Genomic DNA, 13601 nt, shown 5'->3' with positions numbered 1-13601 from the left:
CAATGTACAACTCCTGAATAGAACCTTTCGTGCACATTGACAAGCATCAATCAGCAAGACTGCTATTGGTAGCATCCAAATATTACAGATCACCCCCCACAATATTAGCAGATGATTACCTACCAGATAAAAGGACACCAGCTGGTGAAACAAACAGGCAAAGAGGTGATCAATCAATCCAGATGAATCAAAAGAAAAAAAGCTAACTACAGATACCAAGTTTAGAGGTCCATGCATTCATTTTCCTCAATTCAGCCACTACTCACATTATTACCACGCCAGAAGGATCTGAGAGGAAAATGCGATACCCATGACTCAGATCCCGAAGCAACAGCTCTGGCCCCCTCCATCTCTGCAATATCTTCACGCCAAAACTTGATAACATGGAGGCTCTCCTCCTCAGTCGACCTCTGGACAATGATTCGAGATGCATACCCCTTTTCTCTCATTGAACGGCAAATCTGAGAAGGATTGTTGGCTGTGAGGGTGACCATATAAAGCCAACCCTTACCTGAAAGTAGTTCATCTACAACAGGAAGGATCCTGTCTATCACCTTGCGTCCATTCTCTCCTCCAGCCCAAGAAGCAGTTATCCCATCACAGCCAACTTCTTCTTCAGGTGTTGGCACATAAGGAGGATTAACGACCACCACATCTATCATGCCAGCAAGGCGTTTGTGAAGCCCGGAAGCAATATTTGTGGTGATGATCTCTGCATGTACACCGTGAGCTTCAAGTGTCGCACGAGTCACCTCCACAGCATGTGGGTTGATGTCAGTTGCAAAATAATGGACTCCAGAGTTTTCTTCCCCAAGCATGAGGGCCAAAGATGTGATCACATAGCCACTCCCACAGCCCACTTCCATGCATAACCTTGGCTTGTGCTGCAACAAATTTGCTCTATCAGCTAGAAGAGCATCCACTAGGGCAAATGAGTCATCACATGGCTCATACACCTCAGGGTGGCAGCTGAGGAGTCGAATCTGAGCAGTTTTGTATAACGACTCTGATGAAACCTACCAAGAATAACAGTTTCAGTTTCAGAAATCAGTTCAAAGGCGAAATTCACAAATAACATCCATTTTCTATTCCATAACTAAATGGTCTAAATAATTCAAGTATCCCAATCCTTCCCCTCCCTGCCATGAGGCATGATGTTACTGGTTCTAGCTTACAGTTCTGCTGCTCAACTTGCATTTTGTGGGAAAACTAGAGGATCCGATATCTATACCAAAGTCCATGGCAGCTGTCCGGCATAAGAACCTAGCCAAATAAATAGATGCCACATATTAGAACGGCACAATTCTTACATGATGGAGAGAACCTGAATGCATCAAAATTAATGCATATTTATTTCTCATATCATTGGTTCATTTCAAACATAGCAAAAATCAATAAGGTATAAATAAACTTGATGCAAATGAGCCCAAAAGAATAATAGCCGTACCAATCAATACTGTACCATATTGCTACTGGTACGCATGCTCATACCGTACCGACACTCGGTACATCTCATCATCTTGTACTGTACTGCATGACAACACTGTAATAGGATGGTACTGGTACAAGATCCGGTACCAAGATGGTGAACCTTGCGATATAGTCTATGATACTTGCTATGATGAGTTATGACAAAAGAGGACAAAACTCCATTTACACATTAGAAAGCTTAACAGCAATAAAACTAGGAAGAATGTAATGTCAGCACATAAGATAAATAGTTTTAGTAAAACATGACATTTTTGGGATAAGTATGCGTTCGCACCATCAGGTGACTTGAATCACAATTTTCGAGAGATTTGATAAGAATGTCTAAGAGACAAGCACTGGAAGATCATAAGACAAACTGGATTTTTTTAGCTATATAACATCCCATGCTACTTGCCGATAAGAATAGTGGTGATGAACAAAATTAGATTGTACCAATCATTAACAATGGCGATTACTTAAGAGCCACAGGATTGTGATTTACTAAAGTGAAAGTTGGTTTGGTTTTATGTAGTGTTTTACCGTATCAATAGTGTACAATAATGGGGGTATAAATTTAGAGAACATGAAAAAAAACCAACCAGCAAATGGCTGCAGCCCACCAGAAGTAAGATTTTCAAAATATGATAATTGTAGGAGCTCAACCACAAATTTGCGAATCTGGATCTTGCAAGTTTGAGAGAAATAGAAAGACAATTAACAAAAGAATAAAGGAAAAATATTTTTTTTAAAAAAGGTTAAGAGTTCAAACGGATGGCATTGTAAACTTGGTACAAACTTCAAGATTGAAAAAACTCAGAATTGAAAAAAAAAAATCATTACAAGTTACAAGATATTCTTATAATTCGTTGAACTCACAAGAGGAAAACAAAAACTACTACACCCGACCAACTTTTTTTTTAGAGCCATAGTGACAAAACCACTATAAGCTGCATGGAGAAACTTGTCTCCATTGAACAACATTTCAGAGCTCCAAAGTATATGTTCATCTCCATCAATAATTTACCATTAGCTAAACAAAATGTGAAAGACACCCTAACTTCCTTTTATATAGAATTATATCCAAAAAATGTGGAACCGTCCCGAGCTGCCTGGTTCAGAGTGTATCAAGCTGTGCTAGTAGCGAACCGAGACGGTCCCGATATTCAAAACGAAAAACCACCAAAGGAGGGGGAGGGAGAACGAAAGAGAGGAAAGAGAGAGGGGGAGGGAAGGAGAGAGAGGGGGCGGGTTGGAGGAGGGGCTCCGCCCTCCAGACCCTGTAGCAAATCTTCATCTTAAATCCTGTCTAGCCTTGCTCGTAGTGGCCAAAGTGCTCCACATCGAGTTAAGTTATCCTCTTGGATATCCGTAGTGGCGAAAGTGATCCACATCAAGTCTGATGATCCTCCTGAATACTTATAATGACCAAAATAGTCCATATCAAATATGGTGATCCTCTTGGATTAGGTTTCTAGGTTAATTAATATTAACTTATTTCCACAAGATCGTAAATTACATCATGTTCAGGTCATTCTATAGGTTGTTGCTTGCATTGATGGATATCAATCAAAAACAAACAAATCCTTATCTACCAAACCCGGTAAAAATCTACTTCCTGATAGGTTTCTTCTATTTTTTGTCATCAAAGGGAGGCTAAGCCTCAATTGCGGACAAAAAATACAACCTAAACAATCAGCAGAGATCAAAGGAAAAAGGAAAAACCAACAAAATCATTTGCAGAGAAATAAAGGGCTTGTTTGGCACCAGGTAACCGATCAGCTGATTGTTTGGCTGCTCTAAACATGTGAGTAGCCCAAAAAATTTGGAGATACCTTCCAAGATGTCAGATATCTGTAAGCAGAGGCTATGACGAAGCACTCTAGGGTTACACTTTAATTAAAAAATCTTAAATAAAAGACTTGATAATATAGAGGGTTTCCCAAGGTATCAAAGTTTAGCAAACTAAAATGGGGTTCCTTAAAGGATACAAACCTATTTCAGCCCACCTCATCGAATATTGCTCAATTCTGCTGGAAACCGGTAACACTGGACCAGGCCACTTAGATTTCATTGGATGCTTATAAGAATAATTGAAGCTACAATATTAGCTATATTATTATAGTTTTATATCAATATGCTGTATAACTATCTATAGTTCTTTGCATATGCTAATTTAGCCACGATGTAGAATACTTATTTACAGAAGAACATGTGTTTTAACATATCTATTAACATCTTCATGAACACATAAATCACAAGCTTGAAGCACAGTATATTTTCAAAGTAACAGAGTACTGGTTTATGGAATACTAGACATTTTATATAACTTCGAAAATTTTCATTAAGTAGCTTTGAGATTTATATTATTTTCTAATGTAAAAGATAAAACACTGTATTCTCAGTTACAGCTGAATTTGCTCCAATATGAATAATTGAAGAGATAAAATTGAGTCAAGAAATTATGGATTGACCGACCACTATTAAAGAAAGGGACAAGAAGGCCTCACAGGTAAAAACCTCGTCATATGGCACAGGCCAAAAAATCAAGAAGTCCTTAAAAAACCGCCATTTATCCCTCCGTATCGATATCATCGAAAGGCTTCACCATAGAAAACAATCTAAACATGAGTTTTTACGATGCTGGAGCAGGTAATAGACGAAGATTAAGCCAAGATTAGCACGGATCAATGCAATGGTGCAGAGAATGAACAATGATGCGTCAACTCCCTCCGAGAATCATTAAGATCCACCAAAACATAACTGGTTTAACGGATTGATCTCCAAAAATTCCATCTCGAAACCAACCAAACTGGTTTAACTGGTTTAACTCTCTTTCTACTTTTTTTTCTCTCCAAGAATGAGAATTCTTGCTTTACGGATCAAACAGAATAGTGACCTTTCTGCGAACAAACTAAACTACGAACCAATCCAAGAGAAAGAGAGAAGATAAGACCAAAGCTAGCAGAACAAAAGGAGGAGAGGAAGTAGGCAAGAAGAAAAATCGGCTTACCCTGGTGGACGGCTCGCCGGAGAAGAAAACCCCCTTGCGATTTTAGGAAATAGGATTAGGGTTTCTGGGCGGTCCGCGGCCGTAAAACCCAAGAGACGGGAGAGGGAAGGGGGAGAATTTCGATTTATTAATTAAAAGATTGGCTCAAGTTACATGGCGCTCTTTAACCGTTCCGTAGAGTCAGTAATTTAATCTAATCCGACCTGATTTTAATCCAAATTCAGATCCAAAAGCTGGTTTATTCGGTCAGTTTGGACATGAGATTCCAAAATGGGTAGGTGCGGGCGGCATTCATTGAACCGGAAATTTTTTTTGGGTTTACATAGTTGTTAAAATATGAGTGTAAGAAAATTATCAAAAAATAAGTTTTACTTAGGCCCTGTTTGGGGGAGCTGTTGGTAGTAGAGCTATTAGAAGTAGAGCTGTCTGAAGTAGAGCTGTTATAAAAAGCTGTTTGCTGTTTAGTAACTACATTCGTAAAGTGCTGTGGTATGTTTGGTAAACAAACTGAGAAAGTACTTTTGTATGACAAAATTACCATAAAGGATATTGCATAGTATCATACAACAGAACATAATAAAACATAACATAAATTAATACATAAATATACGATATAGTATAATATTATTGTAATATAAAATAATATTATGTTAATATAGCATAATAGTAATATAATTACTAGAGTAAATTAATATTTGGTAATATAACATAATATTAAATTATTTAACATAACATATTAATGTATTATGATATAATGTAATATATATTATATTTATAGTATAATACAATAATAAAAGTATAAAATATTATAATTATTAGTATAAATTAATTTCTCATAATATAACATAATATTAAATTATTTAAAATAACATATTAATGTATTATAATGTAATGTAATATAATACAATATTTATAGTATAATACAATAATAAAGGTATAAAATATTATAATTATTATTATAAATTAATTTTTCATAATATAACATAATATTAAATTATTTAAAATAACATATTAATGTATTATAATGTAATGTAATATAATATAATATTTATAGTATAATACAATAATAAAGGTATAAAATATTATAATTATTAGTATAAATTAATTTTTCATAATATAACATAATATTAAATTATTTAACATAACATATTAATGTATTATGATATAATATAATATGATATTATATTTATAGTATAATACAAAAATAAAGGTATAATATATTATAATTATTAGTATAAATTAATTTTTCATAATATAAAATAATATTAAATTATTTAACATAACATATTAATGTATTATGATATAATATAATTTGATATTATATTTATAGTATAATACAAAAATAAAGGTATAAAATATTATAATTATTAGTATAAAATAATTTTTCATAATAATTTTTCATAATTTTTTATAAAATAATTTTCCGCGGTCCAAAGGCTCTTCTTCGTGGTCCACGCTCGAGGAGGACCTCAGCGTGGGCCGCGAGGTTGATAATAAAAAAAAAACAATAGATTAATTTTGGAAGGTATGGAAAAGGATTAAATTTTTTTTCTTCTAAAATGTGGTTCAAGAGATGCATACAAAAATTGAAAAGAAAAATACATTTTTCTTACGGAAGGGAGTCTGACGGCTAGGGTTCTTGGCTCCAGCAGATTTTTAGGTTTATAAAGGGACAAACTATATAATTATATTATTTTAATATGGGCATTTTTGTCAAAAACACAGCTTTCCGAAAAAGCTGAAACAGCTTCCTCCCAAAAGCTCCAAATTGGAGCTCCTCCCAAAAGCTGTTTTCAGCTTTCCGCAAAAGCTAAAACAGTTTTTTGAAAAATTTACCAAACACAGTTTTTCATCTAAAAGTACTTTTGGAGGGCCAGAAAGTGCTTTCTGGCCCTCCAAAAGCTCCCCCAAATAGGGCCTTAGTACCTCTAGATGTTAAGAAAATTTAATCTGATTTCTAACATTAGTAAAATGGTTTAATGTGATCTTGTGCCTCTTGGACGCCCAATGCTGTAAGCCATTATTGAAAAGAAAATATATTCTATTTTCATCTCTTATTTTTTGAATGTTCCGAAATGCACCCCTTCTCTTCCGCGTTCCTCCCCCTTTCGTTTTTCACCACTTCTCATTGGTACAGAAGGTGAAATAAGATTCTACCCCCTATATTTATCTGGTGCTAAGAGTTGACACTACTAAACATAATCTGATCGATCTCAAACTCGTCACGTTATTTCCACATGCCATCGAACTACCGTCGCCAACAAAGAAGGCCTCCTCTTCTTGTCCTAGGTTTGGAAACTCTTAGACACCTTCCTCGTAGCATTCCAATATCCAAAAATGTTAGACAACTATAGATTATTCAATGTTTTACAAATGATCATTGGTTATTATGATAAATGTTTTTTTAGTGATTTGATGGCTGTTATAATGGTTTGAACTCGATTTCATTGCAATATCATGAGATCAAGAAATTGGACAATTGAGCTATAATTTGCGAAAGTTGTGTGTTCATTGCTATTTGCTACTCTAGTGTTACGTAACAAGCAAATATCTATTACTTTCAAATTATTACTTCTTACAAAATTTAATATTATTTTTAGATGTACAGGAAATATTTTTATTTAGATATAAAAGGGTGAGAAAACCTATCAGTTTATTTCATGGGTAGTTGAAATTAATGCATGAGAGAGGAAAGAAAAAGAAGAAGAAGAAGAAGAAAACTAGATCAAACATTTTGGTTTAATAGGCTTGAAAGCCAAAGCCTTCTTCCCAGAGGGCAAAGGCTCCTCCGTCCCATTTAAACTGCTGGGGCCCCAGCAGGTCATCCGCGCTGAGACGGGCTCCGATGCAATTTGGGCTGCGAATATTCGAAGCCCGTGCAAACATGGGTCTTGGTGATGATCAAACGCTGGGTGTCGGACCTAAACTGCACGCGAAACCGCTATCTTTGGATTTGTTAAAGATTTTTTTTTCCTCCCATTTCAAATTCCTTGCCCTACAAATCTGTTTCATTGTTCCTTTCTTTTCAAGTTAACAATGAAGCAGCTAAAGTGAATAAAATAAAATTATATATATATAACAAATATGTAGGGCCGTGGCCCTTGAGACGTCAAAGTAAGCCACGTTAAGAAAAAAATCTCTTGTTTGTTATTTTTTTTATTTTTGTTAACATTACCTTCCCTAGATGTTATACTGGCACAAAGAAGCATGCTATATATCTTCTATCTAAGAGTGGCAATCGGATCGAGTTGAAAAATTCATCAACCTATATCTGACATATTTATTAAACATGTCAAAATTTCAAATTTGAACCCCACGTGTTTATTAAATAGATATCCGACCCAACCCACATAATCGATTCATTAAATAAGTCAAATCAGATTTAATAGGTTAGATGGATTTTTAATGACAGGTCAAATAAGTTAAGCATACCGGATTAAACAAATTAGAAATAGGTTAAAGAAGGTTTCAAACAAATTAAATAAATTTTAAACAAATTAAATGGATTGAGTTATGACCTGACAAGTTAAAGGTTTAAATTTAAATTTAACTTATTTAATAAACAGATTTAGATAGATTGATTTATTTATGATCCAAATTTATTTATATCAAATCCAATTCTACTTAAAATCACTCGCAGCCTCTTATGTGCATATCAGGGCTTAAGCTGGATTAAACATTTCAGTTTTGCCTGTTAGAATCAAACTGGCTGAGCTCAATCCAGGCCATAGAGTTGAATAGCGCCGCCACCGGCAGCTGCACGAATCAGCGGCAAAATCCGGCGAAAGAGAGTGTGTGCCGACTGCTGACCTAAACCCATCAAATAAACTATATGCTGATATAAACATGTACATTTGAATAATGAGTTAAGCAATTGATTACTACGAGTTGGTGAGGAAGAGCAGGTGAAGTACACGCAAGAACGAGACGAGTGGGAAGCCAGTCAGAAAAGCATACAGGGGTTTCAACACAGATAAGATGGACCACCCTTTATTACACCCTTCTTTTAGGCTCCTTTTCTTTTCCCATTTCTTTAATCTTCATAACCTTGATTTCTTTAATCATTCCGTCTTTAAACTTTTGGACTGACGTTCGAGAGTCGAATTTATTAGCGAAAGAAAACGACGAGAAAGCGATGCGTCGGTTTCCATCCGCGCCACTGTTTTTGGCTGTGCAAAATCTCGCCTTCCCACCGCCTTCCGGAGGCTTCTTCAGTTTCTGATCTCATTCTCTCTCCCTGCCACGTTCTTCGTGGGAGAGAAGAGTCTGATATGAACTCTGAGTGCTTGCCAAAATGCCGGTCCCATCCCTGGAACATGTGGCTCAATTCCATTGCAGTAACCTTGGGAGCTGGACTGAATAAATTCGCAAGTAACGTGACCTTTGGTGCGTACACATCCTATTGTCATTGTTGGATCAGCAAAGGTTCTTATCTGGAATCTGAAATCCGAAATATGCTTGTCTGATGCAGTATAGTTGTCAAAAAAAAAAAAAAAAAAAAAAAAAAAAAAAAAAAAAAACAACGGTGGCCAAATTTTTCACACTTCGGGCTAAATTGAGAGCGACTTGAGCTGACTCGAGTTATGCTTGGCGGGTGCTGCAGGTTAGAGTTGTACTGCTTGAGGATGATTCAGCGACAATCGTTGGCTGGATCCAAAAGAACGTAAGTAGAGTGGGGCAATTACTACTCATTGCTTAGGGACATCCGGGCTATAGTCTGTGGTGGGATGGCCAGACGAAGCATATGTATATAGAAGCCAACGGAGCCACGGATTGGGTGGCATCTTATGTAGCCAATCATGTCGAAAATACTCTTTGGATGGGGAGAGAGAGTTATCTGGTGCACTCTGGAACCTATTATTTTTCGACTATTTTGGTTGTTTTCATACCCGTAATATATGATACATCTGTTTTAGTAAAAAAAAAAAAAAAAGTCGGTCAACAAGATGAGTTGGATCGGATGAGTCTATTTACAGAAGAGTATGATTTGAATATGTGGAAAGATTTGAGGGCCAATGCGCATAGAACTTTAAGATAGAAAGTTTCTATAGCTCATGAATAATCTTTTGCAAGCTTGACACTCCCATGTATGATTTTTTTTTAATTCTCAAAACTATTATTTTCGAAGGTGCCAGCTTAATTTGGCTAAAGAAGTTAGGGTTGAATCCCGTTTTCACTTGAATTAGGGGATTAGAGATATTTGGAGGGAAGAGATCCCTAGCTCATTGATTAAAACACGTTTTGTTTGCGGAAAAAAAAAAGCTACTTATTTTTATTTTCTTCATGGGAAGTTAGGAAGTAAACTTTGCTGATGGTTAGACCTTTCGGCTTTAAAGTCGGCGCCGTAGGAAGCAAATATTTTTGCAATTGCATACAAAAAATGCTTTTCCAAGGCCATGCAATTGTAACAATGAAACAATAAAATAGGTAAATCTAGTTTTCATTTTGTTCATCATGGCAAAGCTATCATGTTCTATCTCGTACTTATCTTTCCTCTCCATTTCTTTTTGTTATTTTTTTTGTTATATGTATGCGTGTGGGTACGTGTAGGCCTTTGTGCGTGCTTGAGTGCACGCTTGATTGCTTGTGTGGTGGCTAATTAAACCTTCAAAGGCTATACTTGGAGGAACCTACGTACCTACCTTAAGGCACGTTACTTCAAAATTCTCAAGAACTAGGCCAATTTAGATGGCTCCCTCTCCAATTAAAATCCAGATTGGAGAGGATCCGAACTCTATTTAGCACCGTACATGTAATAATTTGATAATTCCGAAGCATGCACGATTCAAACCTATTGCCTCCCTAGATAGAGAAAATCCAAGCTCCAAAGCACGACAATCATATTAAAATACTTGTCATGCATGTATACTGAAGTTGCTTGCTTAGTGAATCATAATATTTGGATTATAAAATTAGCCAAAATAGTTTGCTTACACTAATAAGCTTAATCTCGATGGTGTCTATTGATCTCAAAAAGAGATGTTTGCCTATGAAAACCTTGAGACGTAGACGTTTGTTTGACAGAACTACAAATTTACCCACCATCAATTCAAAAGCAACTTCTTACCTTCCACCCCACCAAAAAAAACAAAGATCAAAAGCAGCTAAAGTTACTGGAGAACATAAAAGTGCCGTGGATATTGGTAGCTTATTTAGAGCTCATCAGGAGACACATAGAGTGAGCGTGACGGCTCAACAACAATGTAACATCACATGAGGACCACTTCATGCACTTGTTGATATATCACAGCACACTTTGCAGGATTCAAGCACGTATGATCCAGTTTTGACACACTTCAACATAAGCGGCATGGTTCATCGATCTCGTTCTTTTTGAGAGAAATCATGGTTCATCATATTGGTATATAATATGATGCAAATAAGGTGAAAATGGCCATTCTTTCATGATAGTTTTTGCCTTCCATAAATTCTGAGGTGGCTAGCAAATGATCAAGTTGGCTACTTCATGTGAAATACTTGATCCCAAATCATTAGAAATTCTATTTTATTTTGTATTTGGCCCTACTTAGTCTGCTTATTTTCTAAATCATGAAGACCAAGTCTGCTCGCTTTCTTGCATTTGCTTAGTTTCTTACTAGTTTTCCGAATTCCATTAGACATGCTTAAATATATAATGGTTGGTAGACAGAGGTTCCAAGACAGTGACTATGTGACCTATTGGATTAGCTGTGTTCTTGATTTTGCCAATAGACTTCAGAGCTGTTAGGTTGCCAAAAGATATATATATATATATATATATATATATATATATATATATATATATATATATATATATATATATATATATATATATATATGTTCCAACCCATGAATAGATCAGCCTTGCCTTAAGCAAATGAAGCAATCTTAATAAAATAAAGTATTTAATCTTCCTTCATCGATGGATATCTTTTAGATACTGAGGCAGTCTCTTCATATTGGTTCTCTCTGCTTCCTTCCTTCTCTACTCTCCATTTTTGTTTTTTTCCCCATAAACTTTTGATTTTCCGATGTCGGGAGATGAAGCAATACAGTTTCAATAACACAATTTTTCCAATCCAAAGCTGTCCTCCCCTTGAAATTGTAATTATTTGTTCCGCACTGCTATAACAATATATATATATATATACACACCATTTTGAATTATTTGATTTTTTTGAGACAATAAAAAAGGATTTCTGACCTCCATCTAATATATTAAGTTAACAAATTATGTAGTGTACATACAACTTAATAGTTTAGTTGATTGACATCCATCTCCAGTAACAATATCAAATGAACTAGCGGGCACCCTGATGTCTAAAATATTATGGATGGTGATGATAGGATGACAACCTTGAAGCTTGACTAATAACTATATTTTTCTAGTTGATTAGATATTTGAATTTAAAAACATCAATTTTAATTAGATGAATAAATGATGGCTACTATTGGGTTAGTCAACAGTTTTTTTTAACCCAAGCACAATTGAAAGAGAACACATTACATTAACACACATTAGGTTGTACCTATATTATAAAACAAGGTTTGCAAAAATAATGATAAAAATTTATTTCTCCTTCGTATCTTTGGTAATATCAAGAGTTTTGAATGCAAAAGCTTGCATGCACACATACAATATATATATACACACACACCACACAATATTCAAAGAGCAGGCAACTGTTTCTTTTTAATTATACAAATAATTCTATTAAGAAGATAATAATTAAATACTGGGCATTCCCTCAAAAAATCCAAAAAAAATGGATAATATTTTTATCCATCCATATTCTATTACTAATTTTTTAAAATAATATTGTATGGGGTGGTGAAAGGTTTGGGCGTGCAAGTGCCTTTTTGTTTGCGGAGGTATTATATATTGCATGGGCCTCCAAAATCATTCAATAATCATCATTTTTTAGAGAAATATAAAAGATAATGGCCATTAATTTTATGGCCATGATTACGACTAAAAAACGGTCATTGTAAACTTTTTTTTGTTTTTTAACCATGATATGGCCGGAGTGCTTGGTTATGGCCGTGGGCAACGGTCTATTTTCTTAGCTAATCGTTAAAAGGAAAAAGTGGGCCCCTGAAATATTACATCAACTTTTGTCTTCATTCTTTGGATATGGACGACATGCAACGTCGACTGTAATAATTTGGACCTTAAAATACATGACATAATATTAAACTAAAACAGAGGGTTATTCAAAGACGCTCAGCGTCCGCGTCCCTTCAAAAGAAGTGTTAAGACTCCGAACAATTCCTCCCACCACCTTCTCTTCTTCCAAAACAAGCTTTCGTTCAATGAATTAGCGTATATAATTAAAAAAACATATGGATATTCTGATCGTGTTGTATTGATCCCTGTGGTCGGTTTGGTGCAGCATAAATAACATGCTATGATCTCCTTCTATTATCATGCTTATATTATTAACAAGATGCGATCGAGAGAGGTGGTTGCACACGCCAGGGAATATGTGGACTACATATACTGATCATGTTAATTAAAGACCCCTGCATATGAGAATGCTCGCTCCGACACTCTCTTAATTACCAATGGTTTAGTTTAGGGTAAATTTGTTGGAAACTATTGTCTAAAAACTGCTATATTGTTATTTTAATTATAATAATATTACAAAAGAATAATTTATTAAAATAAATTCAAAAATTTAAAAAAAGATCGTCTAAATCGAGGCGTGTGATATATACTGTCCTAAGAACGTGATTTGCTCCCTACGTGTGGATTTGTAGCGATCTCGTTCCTAAGGTACAATAATCCGACTCAGCTCGATCCTCCTCTAATGAGCATGATCACTGGAAGGCTTGACCAACTGAATAACTCTTGAGAGACAAAGTACTAGTGAGAGAAGGAGATTGGATTGAGTTTGGATTATCTTGGAGAAATCTATATAGACTCTATCGATACGGTGTTGCATATCTGAAAATGCAATGTTTCAAAAACATCGCAATCAACATTTGTTTCAAAAGAATTATCTGAAATTTAGGAGATAAAACTGGCATATTTATTATTTTTTTAAAATTCAATCTTTTTTTAGTTTTTAAGTTAAAACTCCAACAAAATTGCCTTGTGATATATTGTTCCTTGTTGCTGACAAGAGAGAGTGCATGCTGC

General features: G+C 35.1%; 1 protein-coding gene across 1 annotated transcript; it reads right to left on the bottom strand.

The window, feature by feature from the left end:
* Nucleotides 1–4611, bottom strand: LOC120110852 (methyltransferase N6AMT1-like). The gene is made up of 3 exons (XM_039126706.1): nt 4481–4611; nt 1176–1263; nt 1–1016 (listed from the first exon to the last, which is right to left on the bottom strand). Exons 2-3 carry the CDS (start codon nt 1239–1241, stop codon nt 252–254), a joined length of 831 nt encoding a protein of 276 aa, XP_038982634.1. The 5' UTR covers nt 1242–1263; nt 4481–4611; the 3' UTR covers nt 1–251.
* Nucleotides 4612–13601: the final 8990 nt, after the last annotated feature.

This window comes from Phoenix dactylifera, chromosome 1 (assembly GCF_009389715.1).
Source record: "Phoenix dactylifera cultivar Barhee BC4 chromosome 1, palm_55x_up_171113_PBpolish2nd_filt_p, whole genome shotgun sequence".
Lineage (NCBI taxonomy): Eukaryota > Viridiplantae > Streptophyta > Magnoliopsida > Arecales > Arecaceae > Phoenix > Phoenix dactylifera.
Note: the sequence above shows the minus strand (reverse complement) of the source record. Positions and strands in the feature narration are given on the sequence as shown.

Excerpts from the sequence above, each read along its gene's own strand:
- LOC120110852 (XM_039126706.1), bottom strand. The coding sequence starts at position 1,241 with ATGGACTTTGGTATAGATATCGGATCCTCTAGTTTTCCCACAAAATGC. Across the intron at positions 1,017-1,175 it reads GCAAGTTGAGCAGCAGAACT|GTTTCATCAGAGTCGTTATA; the intron begins GTAAGCTAGAAC and ends TATTCTTGGTAG.